The 15,674-nt window shown below is 45.5% G+C and overlaps 1 protein-coding gene across 2 annotated transcripts in view; it reads right to left on the reverse strand.

Annotated features, from left to right (window-relative positions):
• The window catches only part of RELA (RELA proto-oncogene, NF-kB subunit), a 106,859-nt gene that overhangs the window by 54,907 nt on the left and 36,278 nt on the right, over positions 1-15,674 (reverse strand). For both annotated transcript variants that reach the window (XM_040328868.1, XM_040328867.1), the window contains exon 2: positions 15,088-15,129. In XM_040328868.1, coding sequence (XP_040184802.1) covers positions 15,088-15,129 — 42 coding nt within the window. The remainder of the gene's footprint in view (positions 1-15,087; positions 15,130-15,674) is intronic.

Raw genomic sequence — 15,674 nt, forward strand, 5'->3', positions numbered from 1 at the left:
CCCCCTTCCTAGCCCCCTAGTGGTTAACCCCTTCCCTGACAGTCACATTTATACAGTGTAATCCTTGCATTTTTATAGCACTGATCGCTGTATAAATGTGAATGGTCCCAAAATCGCATCCGTCAAAAGTGTCTGATGTGTCCGCCATAATGTCACAGTCACGAGAAAGAAGAAAAAAAACAAAAAAAAAACGCTGATCGCCGTCATTATTAGTAAAAAAAATAAATATTAAGGGGTTGTAAAGACAAAAATATTTTCCTTTTAAATTAAAGGCTGATAAAGTAAAAAGTAATGTTTTGCATAACTAGTTTGAAATCAAGCCGTTTTATTCACCTCCGTCACTCCTGAATCATTGTTCTCACTGACTCACCTGGTTTGCGGTGCGCATTCATTCTTGCTACATCACGGCATAATGGGAACTACAGTTCCCATTAGGCTTAGCCTCCATGCCTGTGAGGTATAAGAGCATCTTCACGCAGGGCTGTAGTCATAGGGAGGGGGTGAGCACATTCTGCTTTCCACCATGCAAAACGGCTCAGATGCTGGTGGAAAGCAAGAAGAGGAGAGACAGGAAATGGCATTTTCAAACCTGGATTACTGTATTTTTGAGGTCAAAAGGAAAAACGAGGTAACTGATATTTAAATGCTCTAGCTTACAGCAATCAATTGATCTAATAAAAAAAAAAAAAACCTTTAGTGTTCCTTTAATAAAAATGCCATAAAACTATCCCCTACTTTGTAGACGCTATAACTTTTGCGCAAACCAAACGCTTATTGTGCTTTTTTTACCAAAAATATCTAGAATAATACATATCGGCCTAAACTGAGGAAAACATTTGTTTTTTTTATATTTTTTTTGGATAATATTATAGCAAAAAGTAAAACAAAAAAAAAAAGCTTTTTTTTTTTCAAAATTGTTGCTCTATTTTTTTTTTTTGCGCTATAGACAAAAACGCAGGGGTGATCAAATACCACCAAAAAGAAAGCTCTATTTGTAAAAAAAAAAAAATGGAAGTCAAATTTTGTTTGGTTGCTGCATCACACGACCGCGCAATTGTCAGTTAAAGAGTGCCAAATCGCAAAAAGTGGCCCAGCCAAATTTTCCAGGGCTGAAGTGGTTAAAGCCTATATTTAGTCCAAAAAAAAAAAAAAAAAAAGCCCAGCATGAAGCGTCCTTTATGCTGATGGCTACAGTTCTGACTGAAAGCTTGACTCAAACAGCCCCCCCCCCCCCCACAAACTCCTGTAGCAGTAGTATTCCAGTGCCTCAGGGAGTAAGGGACATATCACAGGCACTTATGAAGAGTGCCGACTCTGCCCACCCTTTCCATCTCCCGTCCTCTTCATAGAGGCAGTACTATAGCTTCCAACAATGAAAAATAGTGAGTGGAGGAGATGGAGCTTTCATTTATCCACCTGTCCAACATTCAAAGTTTGTTTTTCGTTGATAGAAGCTATAGTATAGCTCAGGGATATGCAATTAGCGGACCTCCAGCTGTTGCAGAACTACAAGTCCCATGAGGCATAGCAAGACTGAGCCACAAGCATGACACCCAGAGGCAGAGGCATGATGGAACTTGTAGTTTTGCAACAGCTGGAGGTCCGCTAATTGCATATCCCTGGTATAGCTTCTAATGAATGGAAGAGGGGCACGAAGGGTGAATATAATTAACACTCTTGCCAAGAACCTGTGACAGTTGCCTTGGCTCTGTAAACCTTGTGGCACCAGAAGATTACGACTGCAGAGGTAATTTGGGGGGGGGGGGGTTGCTGGAGAGAGATCAGAGGATGTAAAAGGTGACCTAGAACCACCGCCAGTGCTTTAAGTGGGCCAAAAGAGGTGCCGGTACTCTATTAGGCGCCGGTGCTCCCCCCCCCCCCCAATACTGAACATGAAAATATATATATTTTACAAACCCTCTCTTAGACGAAACCCAACATTTGATTTTGCTGCTTAAATTACATAAACCAGCCGATGATGTCAGAAACTAAAAAAAGAGAAGATAAAATGGGCACAAAGCATGACAAGGGACAGACACCACAGAAAAGAGATAGAATAATGGATGTTATTCATCAGTCTGAGCAGTCCATGTGCAAGCTTGCAACAATAATCATACAATGAACATCTTCCTACTTTTCAAGACAAAACCGAGAAAATAAACATAAAAGGAAAATAACAGGGCAAGTCTGCATGGCTGTCTGAAACGAGCCATGATAAATTGCAGAGTTCCTAATCTCTATAGGAGGAGACGCTGTGAGATGTCATTCCCCATCACCTCTTCATCCTTCTGGTGTAATACACAGGTGAGTCCATGCCATGTATATTACAATCCTAACCGTTGACATCTCACAGGATTGAGGCATGGTACCTGTGTATTACACCAGAAGGATGGAGAGGTGATGGGGAATGACATCTCACAGGATTGTAATATACATGGCATGGTACCTGTGTATTACACCAGAAGGATGAAGAGGTGATGGGGAATGACATCTCACAGCGTCTCCTCCTATAGAGATTAGGAACTCTGCAATTTATCATGGCTCGTTTCAGACAGCCATGCAGACTTGCCCTGTTATTTTCCTTTTATGTTTATTTTCTCGGTTTTGTCTTGAAAAGTAGGAAGATGTTCATTGTATGATTATTGTTGCATGCTTGCACATGGACTGCTCAGACTGATGAATAACATCCATTATTCTATCTATTTTCTGTGGTGTCTGTCCCTTGTCATGCTTTGTGCCCATTTTATCTTCTCTTTTTTTAGTTTCTGACATCATCAGCTGGTTTATGTAATTTTAGCAGAAAATGCACCAATATATTGCAAACCATAGCAGCTATGGTTTGCAATATATTGGTGCATTTTCTGCTAAAATTACATAAACCAGCTGATGTCAGAAACTAAAAAAAGAGAAGATAAAATGGGCACAAAGCATGACAAGGGACAGACACCACAGAAAATAGATAGGAGAAGTATAGAATATACATATCAGTCTGTGAGCAGCCATCGCAACAAAACATCACTCACCATTAGTACAGAATCTGTACTTCAGATCCAAAGCAAAGTCCGATGACTGATTTTTCACTTTGCTGCACCGTCCTAGGAGGGCCAGTCCCCCGCTCACATCCACCACGACGCACTGATCGCTCCTCACAGGCGCGCGGAAAGGAGTTGACATCATCTAACGTGAGGTCAACTCCCTGCCTGCGCCTGCACGTACGGCTCAAGCCGTACTCTGCACACGGCCCGCCCCCTCCACTAGCTGATGGCCGGGCCAGCCAATGACTATTATGGAGGAGACGGTGCGCGATGTAATTCGCCCAGCGGCCATCCACTACAATGCTGTAGCTAGCTCTCCGCCCGGGGGCCGGATTAAAAGGTCCGTCGGGCCGTATCATCATATTCCTGGCCTGGGGCTGCGTTCCGGTACAGGAAACCCACGTACTGGGCGCACGGAGAGGTGCTGGTACTCTCCAGGGCCATTTTTGGAAGTGGCGGTACTGAGTACCGCTGCGTTCCGGACCACCGCCATCAGAACAAGCAACACATAAAGATGCTGTTGTGCCTCTATATGGGCACATCAGCATTTATATGCCATTGTGTCCATTAGAGCTGCATGATTAATTGTTTAAAAAAATTAAAATAAATTGGGATCTCGATTCCACCCCCCTCACGATCTTAATACAGAATTTCCACGATTCAGTGCAGACCCGTTCTCTGCTCACAGCTGACCGCGCTCAAAAGAAACACAGCAAGCCTGCCAAGTTTAATCACAACATTGTCAGTGCTGAGATAACTATAAACATGCAACGTTTGGTTATTTTAGATCTGTAAATGAGGTCAGTTTAACCACTTAAAGGGGTTGTAAAGTTTGTGTTTTTTTGTAAACAAAAATAAAAAAAAAACCCACACATCATATTTGCCACCTCTGTGCATTTGGTTTTGCAGAGTGTCCCGATCCTCCACTTCTGGGGTCCCTCAACGGTGGTCTTGGCTCCTCCTCCTCTAGCAACCAATCGGAGAAGCGCTCTCCCTCGGGACACCCGTGCAGGCGCACTCCCGTGTCCTGCTGCTATTGACAGACAGCAGGACTCAACCCCGGCATTGGAATTGATTGACAGCAGCGGGAGCTAATGGCTGCGCTGCTATCAATCTAGCCAATCAGAACACGAGACACCGGCTAGAGCTGGTGTGCTAATCCCTGGTGTGAGAAAGAGGGTTCAGGTAAGAAAAAACAGGGGAACTGGGCGCTGCTGCACTGCAAGAGGTTTTGCATCTCAATGCATAGAATGCATTGAGGTGAAAAAAAAGGTATTTTTAATAACAGCTTACCTGTAAAATCCTTTTCTTGTAGTACATCACGGGACACAGAGCAGCATAGCCATTACATATGGGTTATATAGTGTACCTTCAGGTGATGGACACTGGCACTCTTCGACAGGAAGTTTCCTCCCTATATAACCCCCACCCATAGTGGGAGTACCTCAGTTTTGTAGCAAGCAATATGCCTCCCAAAATTCCCCATAAGAGGGGTGGGAGCTCTGTGTCCCGTGATGTACTACAAGAAAAGGATTTTACAGGTAAGCGGTTATTAAAAAGCCCTTTTTCTTTATCGTACATCACGGGACACAGAGCAGCATAGCCATTACATATGGGATGTCCCCAAGCAATGCTAAATGAGGGGAGGGAGAGCAACCAGGCAAAGAAAACACAGCGGGTGCCATAGGACAAGAGGACCTTATACTGCAGCCTGCAGAACCGCCTGCCCGAAGGCTGAATCAGCGTTCCTCCCAACGTCCATTTGATAAAATTTAGCAATGACTTGAGCCATAGAGACCTGGTGATACGCTGCCCAAGAGGCGCTCACAGCTCTAGTGGAATGAGCCTTAAAGCGGGGGTTCACCCTATTAAAAAAAAAAAATTTTTTTTTTTATTCTACCATTACATTCGGCATCGTAGCGCGAGCTACAGTATGCCGGTCTTACATTTTTTATCCCCGTACTCACTGTGCTATGGATCGTTGAAGATTCCGGGGAATGGGCGTTCCTAGGGTGAGAGAAGGTGATTGACGGCCGGCCCTGGCACGTCACGCTTCTCCGGAAATAGCCGAAATAGGCTTGGCTCTTCACGGCGCCTGCGCATAGCCTGTGCGCAGGCGCCGTGAAGAGCCGAGACCTACTCCGGCTGTCTTCGGGGAGCGTGACGTGCCAGAGCCGGCCGTCAATCATATAGGCTCTCCATAGGCACGCCCATTCCCCGCGGGAGTCGGAATCTTCAATGATCCATAGCACAGTGAGTACGGGGATTAAAAATTTAAGACCGGCATACTGTAGCTCGCGCTACGATGCCGAATTTAATGCTATAATGATGTTAAGGAGGGTGAACCACCGCTTTAACCAACAAAGGTGGACTTTTCCCTTTCAGGCCGTAGGCCTGTATAATCAACTGTCTAATCCACTTGGAAATGGTGGCTTTAGACGCTGCCTGACCTTTTTTAGGTCCTTCCGGCAGAATAAACAAGACGTCAGTCTTGCGAATCTGGGCTGTGGCTTTCAAATAAATCCTAACAGCCCTGACCACATCTAAGGAATGCAGTAGCCTCTCCTTCTTTGAAGAGGGTTTGAAAAAAAAAGACGGAAGAATCAAGTCCTGATTCAGATGAAAACTAGATACTACTTTCGGAAGAAAAGACGGATGTGGCCGAAGAACGACCCTGTCTTTATGTAGTACTAAATAGGGTGCCTTACACGACAAGGCTGCCAATTCTGACACCCTTCTGGCGAAAGACATAGCCACCAGAAAAACTAGTTTCCTAGTCAACAAGACCAGCGGGATCTCAGATAAGGGTTCAAAAGGCTGACTTTGTAAAGCCGACAGAACCAAATTTAGATCCCAAGGATACAGGGGAGTTTTTATTGGAGGATTAATCCGAATAACCCCCTGTAAAAACAACTTCATTAAAGAGTGGGAGGCCAAAGGTCTTTGGAAAAAAAACGATAAGGCAGACACTTGCCCCTTGATAGTGCTAACTGCCAGACCCTTCTCTACTCCCAACTGTAGAAATTCCAAGATTCTCCCGATGACATACTTGCGGGGATGCCATTTCTTAGCCTCACACCATGCAATGTAGGCCTTCCACACCCTAGTATATAAGTCTAGAAACTGGCTTTCTAGCATTAATTAGGGTGGAAATGACCTGGCCAGAGAGGCCCCTGTTCTTAAGAATTAGGGATTCAGCCGCCAGGCCGTCAAATTTAGGGCCTGTAAGGCAGGATGGAAGAACGGCCCTTGTGAGAGGAGGTCCGGCCGCAACGGGAGGACCCAAGGTTCCTCTATTGCCATCCTTATTATTAAGGAGTACCAAGGCCTCCGGAGCCAAGCCGGGGCCACTAGAATCGTTGGCTTGCGCTCCACCTGGACTCTGTGAAGAAGACGGGGTAGCATTTACAATGGAGGGAAGGCGTAGATCAGCGCAAACTGATGCCAAGGGCATACCAAGGTGTCCGTCCCGCAGGCCAATGGATCCCTTGTCCGAGACACAAACTTGACTAGTTTCGTGTTGAATCTGGAGGCCATGACATCCACCTCCGGAGCTCCCCATCTCTGGCAGACGTCCTGAAAAACTTCGGGATAGAGACAATTCTCCCGGGGACATTTGTTGGCGGCTGAGGAAATCCGCCTGCCAATTGTCCACTCCGGGGATAAACACTGCCGAGATGCAGGGAACATGGGTCTCTGCCCAAGAAAAGATCCGGTCCACCTCTCTTTGGGCTGCCTGACTTCTGGTGCTGCCCTGGTGGTTTATACAAGCCACAGCCGTGGCGTTGTCGGACTGTACCCTTACTGGGGAGTCCTGCAATACACCCGTCCATGCTGCTAGAGCCAAGCGGGCTGCTCGTATCTCTAAAACATTTATGGATAGAGCCGACTCTGCTCTTGACCACTTCCCCTGCTGGGTCAATCCTTCTAGGACTGCACCCCAACCCGATAGACTGGCGTCTGTGGTTACTATTCTCCATGAGACGGGGCTGAACGATCTTCCTTTCAGAAGGTTTTGTGGGACCAACCACCAGCACAGACTCTGACGTGCTGCATGGGACAGGGATATGGGAAGATCCAGGGCCTGGACTCTCTTGTCCCAGGCTGCGAGAATTGCTCTCTGCAATTTCCGAGAGTGGATTTGGGCGTAGGGCACCGCCTCGAAGGTGGCCACTAGCTTGCCCAATAGGCGCATACACAGGCGAACGGTCGGCTTTGCGCTGCTTAGAATCACTTGAATTAGCTCCTTTATAGAATCCACCCTGGACTGGGGAAGAAAGATCTTCTGATGCATAGTAGGTAGAATCAATCCAAGATATTCCAACCTTCTTGTGGGCTGCAAGGCCGACTTGTCCCGGTTTAGAACCCAGCCAAGGGATTCTAGGTAGTTTACCACCAGGCACACTGCCTGATTCAGACTGGCCGCTGAGAGATCGACCACTAAAAGGTCATCTAGATAAGCCATAACCAGGATCCCCTGTGATCTCAGGTTGGCTAGTACTGGGGCCAGAATTTTTGTGAAGACCCGGGGGGGGGGGGGGGGGGGGCCGTGGCTAGCCCGAAGCGCAAGGCCATGAATTGATAATGCCGATGCCCCAGAGCAAACCGAAGAAATTTGAAATGCCCGGGATAGATTGGAACGTGCAGGTATGCATCTTTGATATCGATGGATGCGAGAAACTCTTTGCCTTGCAGGGCGGCCACCACCGAACGAATAGATTCCATTCGGAAAGGAGCGAATCCTTAAAAAACGGTTTAGGGCCTTTAGATCCAATATTGGTCTGACATCGCCGTTTGGCTTCGGGACTATAAATAGATTTGAATAAAATCCTTGTCCGCGCTCCTGGGCTGGCACCTCCATAATCACTCCTTGATTTAAGAGGCGATCTAGGGCTGCTAGAAGCGAGACTCTTTTTTGAGGATCGCCTGGGAGCCTCGACTCCTGGAAGTGAGGAGGGGGAAACTCCCAAAACTCCAGCTTGTACCCCTGAGCCACTGAGGACAGAACCCATTGTCGGAGATTCTGGAATCCCAAAGCTCCGAGAAATAGCGGAGTCTTCCCCCCACCCGAGAGAGTGGGGGCGTCCCTTCACAGAGTCGCCTTAGGGGCAGCTTTAACTGGTTTACGAAACCACGGCTTCTTGTTTCCTTGAAGCTTGCCCTCGTGACCTGTTTGCGGATGAACGGACAGTAGGCCGTCGATACTGCCTAGAGGATGAGGGTCCTGGGACTGGAGAGGTTGGGCGTTTAAAGGTAGGCCCCCGAAACCTCTTCTTAACAGGCAAGAGAGTGCTTTTGCCACTGGAGATTTTCTGAATATATTTATCTAGATCATCTCCAAACAATCTTTCACCCTGGAAGGAAAAAAAACAGTTAAGAGTTTTTTGCAGGGAGTCTCTGCAGACCAGTTTAACCATAAAAGCCTTCTCATATGAACCAGAAATAAAGATAGACGGGAAGCTTACTGGATAGAATCCTTAATGGCGTCTACGGCAAAACATAAAGCTCTAGGCAAATCGTCCATGTCCTGAGCTTGCTGTGCCGGAAGGTCTCTTAGAGCCCGTTTGGCCTGGTCTTTCAATGCCTGGCATACTCCTATGGCGGCCACAGCTGGTTGAACTACTGCATCTGCTGTGGCAAAGGAGGCTTTTAGCAGAGTTTCAAGTCTTTTATCGGCAGGATCCTTGAACATATGAATATTGTCCACTGGACAAGTTAAGGCCTTATTAACACATGAAATGGCTGCGTCCACTGTAGGGACAGCCCATTTCTTAGAAAAACTCTCTTCTAAAGGATATAGCACTGAGAACCTTTTAGGAGGAAGAAAAATCCTATCTGGCTTGACCCAATCCTGGAAAATTAGGTCCCTCAGTAAGGGATGGACTGAGGTGCCTTTAAGGAACCTAGGGAGGATACGGCAGCCTGAGGCTCAGGCAGGGATAATTTAAACGCTGTCCGCACCATGTCCGCTAGGGACTGGATCCATAGCTTCTCTGCATGGGAAGCTTAAAACGGTTCCTCTATTGTGGACTCATCAGAACCCTGTTCCAAGCGGTCTTCCCCCTGCTCCGCTGAGAAATCCAATTCCTCTTGGGAAAGGATTTCTTCGTCTGGAGACTCAAACCTAGGGGATGGGGACCTAGTCTGCTTCTTCCCAGGTAACGAGGATGTAATCAACGCAGCCATCCTCCGCTCAAATCCACTCAAGGTGGCGGCTAACATCTCCTCCGTAACAAAGGTAGGAGTTGGTTGAATAGGGCCAGCCGCAGCACCCAGCAACCCTGATGGCTCATCTAGGGCAACAACCTCTGGTTTATCTGGGGAGGAAGGCACAGCCGAAGACTGGCCGAGATCCTCAGAGCCCGATGGGGAACCCTTCTGCTTCTTTGGACCCTTTGCATTTTTGGAGCCTCCTGCGCCCTTAGGAGCCATGACACAAACCCAAGGTACTCCGCTATAACACCACTGACTGTTAAGCCGGAATAGAACACACCCCCTAAAAAAAGAGAGGCGTCAACTACCAATAATAGCAATAGGTTAGGGTAATATTACAAAAACTTTGTTTCCCCAATCCTATCAGGCTAGGTAATACAGTGCCCCAAGGGCTTGCCACTCACAGAATCACTATGAGCCAGGTATTACCCCCCCAAGCTGCTGGTCCAGATAAGCCTGGGTTTAAAACTAGCTCAGGCTGCTGCAAGTACACCGGCTTAGAGATCACTGCTTAAGAGCCAAGCTCTTAGAGTGTGTACTCCAATCTGGCCACCGGGTGTCACTCTTCCCAGAAAATACCCTGGTATAACAAACCATATGCCGCTCAAGGCTGCAGCTCCGTGTCCCACGGCGATCCTGACTGACTGAGAGCCCAATATAGGCTTCAGAAGGACCGCCCTTACTTCAACCCGCCGCGCCCATTTACAGCGTGTGTGTGCGCGTGCGCGTGCCTGACGCTGCTGGAGGAACCAGGAAGTCTTCAGGAGAGACAGCGTGGATGCTGATGGAGCTTCTGGAGAGACACAAGACACCCAGGGAAGATTCCCATCTGCTCTGGGAGGTAAGTCCAGCTTACTATTACAAGGACACTTCCCTTCTATGGCAGCGCAGCAAGCCTCTAGACCAGCCAGGGGAAGATTACATGGGGGAGTATTAACCATCCAGTACAAAAGACTTTGTGGTGACATTTATTGCCCATGCACAGAGGCATAATATGGGCTGCCCCCGAATCCCCTGTGGAGGGCTCACTGACAAACCAAGTTCCGTGAGCCCTCGCTTACCTTCTCCACGCCGCAGGGTATTGCTTGTGCAAGAGGCCCAATCTTCCCCCTTCTCCGTGGGTATGGTCATAGACCTTCAGGGACCGGGGTCCTAGTTTAGGAACACCACACACCTGGACCTATATAGCACTGCTGGCATCAGGATTGCTAGGTTAGAAACCAGTCCTGGAACCCAGAGTCCAGCCCTCCCAAAGGAGAGGCATTATAGGCAAAACCCCTCCATGACTTGGGGCCCGGGTACCGTCCACTTTGGCTATGAAGCACCTTGGACGGATCCGGTCGGCTTGCCCAGGTCCCAAGGACAACTATAGGCAGAGCTCTTCAACGTGAAAAAAACACCTAAGACACTGGCGAAAAAACTGAGGTACTCCCACTATGGGTGGGGGTTATATAGGGAGGGAACTTCCTGTCGGAGAGTGCCAGTGTCCATCACCTGAAGGTACACTATATAACCCATATGTAATGGCTATGCTGCTCTGTGTCCCGTGATGTACGATAAAGAAATCACAAGGGTTTTTAAACCCCTTTAAAGACTAATGCCGCGTACACACCATCACTTTATGTGATGAAAAAAAATGACGTTTTTAAAAACGTCACTTTAATTGACTGTGTGTGGGGGAAAACGTCGTTTTATGTCTTGTAAAAAACGACCAAAAAAAATTGAAGCATGCTTCAATTTTATGTGTCGTTTTTCAAAAGTGCACTTTTTACTTCACAGAAATTGACCGTGTGTAGCAAAAAACGTCGTTTTCTAAGACGTTTTTTCATCCACGCATGCCCAGAAGCAAGCTTCAATGGTAAAACGTGGTGGAACGTAACCTCACTTTGCAAGATCATTGTGAGAAAAACGATGGTGTGTAGGCAACTTCGTCTTTGAAAATTGAAGTTTCAAAAACGTCGTTTTTTACTTCACAGAAAGTGTCATTTTTTTTCATCACATAAAGTGATGGTGTGTACGCGGCATAAGCCTTTTTCTGACACTTGTTAGTTACAAGTTAAAATTTATTTTTTGCTAGAATTTTACTTAGATTTTTTTTTTTTTTAGCAGAGACTCTTCTAGAGAATAAAATGTCAGTTGTTGCAATATTTTATGTCACACTGTATTTGCACAGCAGTCTTTCAAATGCAATTTTTGGGGAAAAATGAATTTAACCACTTCCAGATCGCCTGCCGCCGTTTTATGTTGGTATTTTGAAGAGAAATACCGTTATGGCAGCAGCTAGCTACCATAACCCCGGTATCTTCTTCAGCAGGCGGTCCGCTTTCCAATAAAAAAGTGGTCTCTGCAGAGGATACACCGCAAGATCACTTTTAAATCTGCGGCGGGGAGAGGGCCCTCCGCCGCTTACCGGAGCAGTCGGTAGCGGCGGAGGTGATCACATCCACTTGCTGGCTTGGTATAGAGATGCGGGCCCCCACACGTCTCCATACCATTGCAGGGCGAAGGCGACGTCAAAACTTCACTTCCGCCCAATGCTCTTGGAGACCTTTTTTTTCCCCCCCCACATGATAATTTTTATTGCATTTTAGTGTAAATGTGAGATTTGAGGTCTTTTTGACCCCAGATCTCATATCGCTTTTTCTTTATTACAAGGGATGTTTACACACACACACACACACACACACACACACAATTTTAAAACCGTGAAAAAAAAGTTAATTTTTTATTATATATTTATTTTTTTAAACACGCCCAGTCCCGCCGAGCTTGCATGCAGAAGCAAACACATACGTGAGCAGCGCCCGCATATGAAAACGGTGTTCAAATCACATGTGAGGCATCACCGCAAATCAGTAGAGCGAGAGCAATAATTCTAGACCTCCTCTAACTCAAAACGTAGGTCTAATTTTTTAAACCTCGCCTATGGAGATTTAAGGGTAAAAGTTTGTCACCATTCCACTAGCAGGTGCAATTTTGAAGCGTATCAATTTACTCTGTAACATTATCTTTCCCAATATATATATATAAAAAATAGGCTGACTTTACTAAGATTTTTTCCCCCAAAAAAGTGTGTTTGCAAGATCACTTCGCAAATAAGACGTGAAAAAAGTATGAATACAGCCCTTTTCTTGCTAGTATCAAGAGGTGTTGTTCTGAAAGTATTCTGGAAGTACAACCTGATAGCATATAGCTTCCCTGTCATATTTTACCTTACATCCTGGCTTCTGCTCACAATGCCCAGGACTGAGTGACCTGATGGACCATGTGAAAAGATCCTGGAAACACAGAGGTCCCCCAATCTCATGAGAATGCACTCCAGCATTGCGCAGGAGTATCTTTTCATTAAATTTGGAATCCTCACCAATACCTCGCTGGAAAGCCCATGAGGTCACTCTCTTGTACACAAGGAAAGAGGCCAACAGTATATATTTTCTGATCCTGTCAGACGAGTTGATCCCGCCAGCAAATAACTTCCAGTGTTCTGCCTCTGCTGCATTCGTAGACATTAGGCTCCATGTACACGGGATGTTTTTACAACTGCTCCTAAATTATTAAACTTGACAGATAGTAACCCACATTTAAAATGTCTGTTTTGCTGCGTTTGCGCTTAGAAGCGTTTTTTTTTTTTTTAATGGCCAAAAACAAAAAAAATGCCTATAAACGAAACGCTGCTTTCAAAGAGACGCTGTTAAACGCAACAAGACTGTGTACATGGTCACATAGGATAACCTTGAAGGAGTTCAGGAGCAGTTGAAAAAAGCGTCCAACTGCCTCTGAACGTACGTTTAGCAGTGTCCCGTGTACATGGGGCCTTACATTGTGCTCAGCCATCTATGTTGACTACAAACCACCTCAAAGTTATAAATCCGAGAATGGGGGAGCTGTTCTATAGTCATGTCTAAGGTGCCATGCACATGGGACGCCGGTGCAAAATCTGCTGAACACACGTTTTTAAAGGCAAAAAACGGCATTTAGAAACGCCCGTTTTGCAGCGATTTTCGCAGCGTTTAGTTAAGAAACATGTATAGAGAGATCGGAAGGTTGGTCCCCAAATCAACACTCCGAAAAAAAAAAACAAGGGGAAGGCTTGGACTATCACAGTGCCATCTTTTTTCCTTGGTCACTCCCCTGCATTATTCCTATATGCCTCAGCACCGGCACTTTTTCCCATCACTACTCCTCCTCACTCATTCCCACTCGCCCCTATCCTTTGGTTATTTATATTAATTGCCTTAACAATTGATATATTTTTTAATCATTTGGACAGTCAGTCCATCCATGGCACGTCCCCCGTCCCCCCCCATGTCCGCCGTGGGGGACTTCCTTCTGTGGTGCTTTAGTATCCCGGGTCCAGTAGAGGCTTTAGGTAAGCAGCTTTGATTAACCTCTCTCCCCTCAATATTTATTGTTTTTATGTATGAGACTGTATCTTTGAATTTTCATTGTATAGCTCTCTGATTAAATTATTAATCGTTTGCAGACATTCTCCTGATGAAGCGGTTTATACCGCGAAACTAGTAGAGATGCCCCTCGTGACCCATTGGGATTTTTCCCCCACCTGGGGATTCTTCTACTGGTGATCTGTGTGGTCTGCCACCAAAATGTTTTTAATTATGTATCATGTTATTGTCTTTTATTGATTTTTTATGAATAAAATGGAGTTATTTTTCTATATACAGTATGTGTATTTCTACCTCACTTCATCTTATCTGTACTGTAATAGTCCAATTGCCTGCCTTCCCCTTGTTTTTGCGGAGTGTTGATTTGGGACCAACCTTCCGATCTCTCTATACTAAATTCTCTGGATGATGGTACAACTAATTTTATCATAGACTATCTATTTATCCCTTAAGAGGCTCCTGTTTCATTCTAGTTAAGAAACATCATAAGATCCTCCCCTAAGTTCAAAAAAAATGTATTATTTAACCATTTCAGCCATTTTGTGAGACCAGAGTGAGTAGCAGCTGAGAGAGCAGCAGTGTACTTGTATTTAGAGTGTCACTTGCCACAAGCTGCGGATTGTCCACTTGCTACGTCACCTGCTACAAGTTGTGAACTGTCCACTTGCCACAAGTTGTGAATTGGCCACTTGCCACGTCACCTGGCCACAAGTTGTGAATTTTCACTGGCCACAAGTTGTGGATTGTCCACTTGCCACGTCACCTGGCCACAAGTTGTGGATTTTCACTGGCCACGTCACCTGCGATTGTCCACTGGCCACAAGTTGTGGATTGTCCACTTGCCACGTCACCTGCCACAAGTTGTGGATTGTCCACAATGCAATGCAAGCAATTGCAGTTTAATATTTTTTTTTATGGTTTTTCATAATTTGCCATCATTTTTGAGATTTCTAATGAAAAAAAATAGGTCACTTTTAAAAACGTATATAAACAGAATCGCGGCAAAACGCTAGTACCGCGTTTAGCGTCTGAAACGTGATTTTTTTTTTGCGTCTGAACCCATTTTTTTGCTTCTGGAAAAACAAGGTTAAAAACGCAACTGCCTAAAAGCGGCAATAAAACAAGACTGTGTGCATAGACACATAGGATAACATTGAATGTGTTCAGGGGCAGTTGAAAAAAGTGTCCAACTGCCTCTGAACACGCGTTTAACAGCATCTCGTGTGCATGGGGCCTTAAGGTAGAAATGCTGCTCCTCCACAGAACAATATAGTGAATGTCATCACTCTAGGGCAGGAAGTGCATTATACTAATGAAGCTACCACATCAAAAGACTGCTAAGCTGCAATGCATTACAGGTCTGTTCTTAGATTAAGATATGCTTTATGCAAAACATACACAAAATAAAACACATATGAGAGCAAATATCCTCTTACTTGATACCATCCAGTCTTTTGACATCAACGAGTTTAGTAAATCTGTAAAAGATAAATACATTTTAATTAAAAGTAAAAAAAGGACATATTGCTCATAGGCTATAGCAATAGCAGCAACTTAAAAACAAACAAAATATAAAATGTCTTAATTGCAGGAGTATGGATTACTGTACAATTCATTTTACCATGGTCAGCTGTCCCTCCTAAATCCAATGCAGGGCTATGGGCTTTGCATCTGTCTTGATGAGATAGGGACTTTAGGACCGCTGGAGCATGGGAAAGACACAGTGGGGTTCAGTCTAGTAGCATGGAGGAGTGGGCAAGTAAATCTTTTCCATAACCGCTAGAGCAGCCCCACCACAAGGGGACATTTTCTAGTCTCCCGGAGTTCTACTGGGTTCATTCACACGTCACTGTACATTGGTTTTTCTTTCATTAGGTGATCCTCCATTTCGCAAACTCTGTCAGCGCCAACAGATATAAGTAAACATGTTCTTTGTAAGAGGAATGATGCCAATGTCAAATAAAAATCCTGGACTCTCTGTTCTCTAAAGCGAGAAGGCTGGCTGTTGCCATTGCTTTGTTAA

Source organism: Rana temporaria, chromosome 11, assembly GCF_905171775.1.
Source record: "Rana temporaria chromosome 11, aRanTem1.1, whole genome shotgun sequence".
Lineage (NCBI taxonomy): Eukaryota > Metazoa > Chordata > Amphibia > Anura > Ranidae > Rana > Rana temporaria.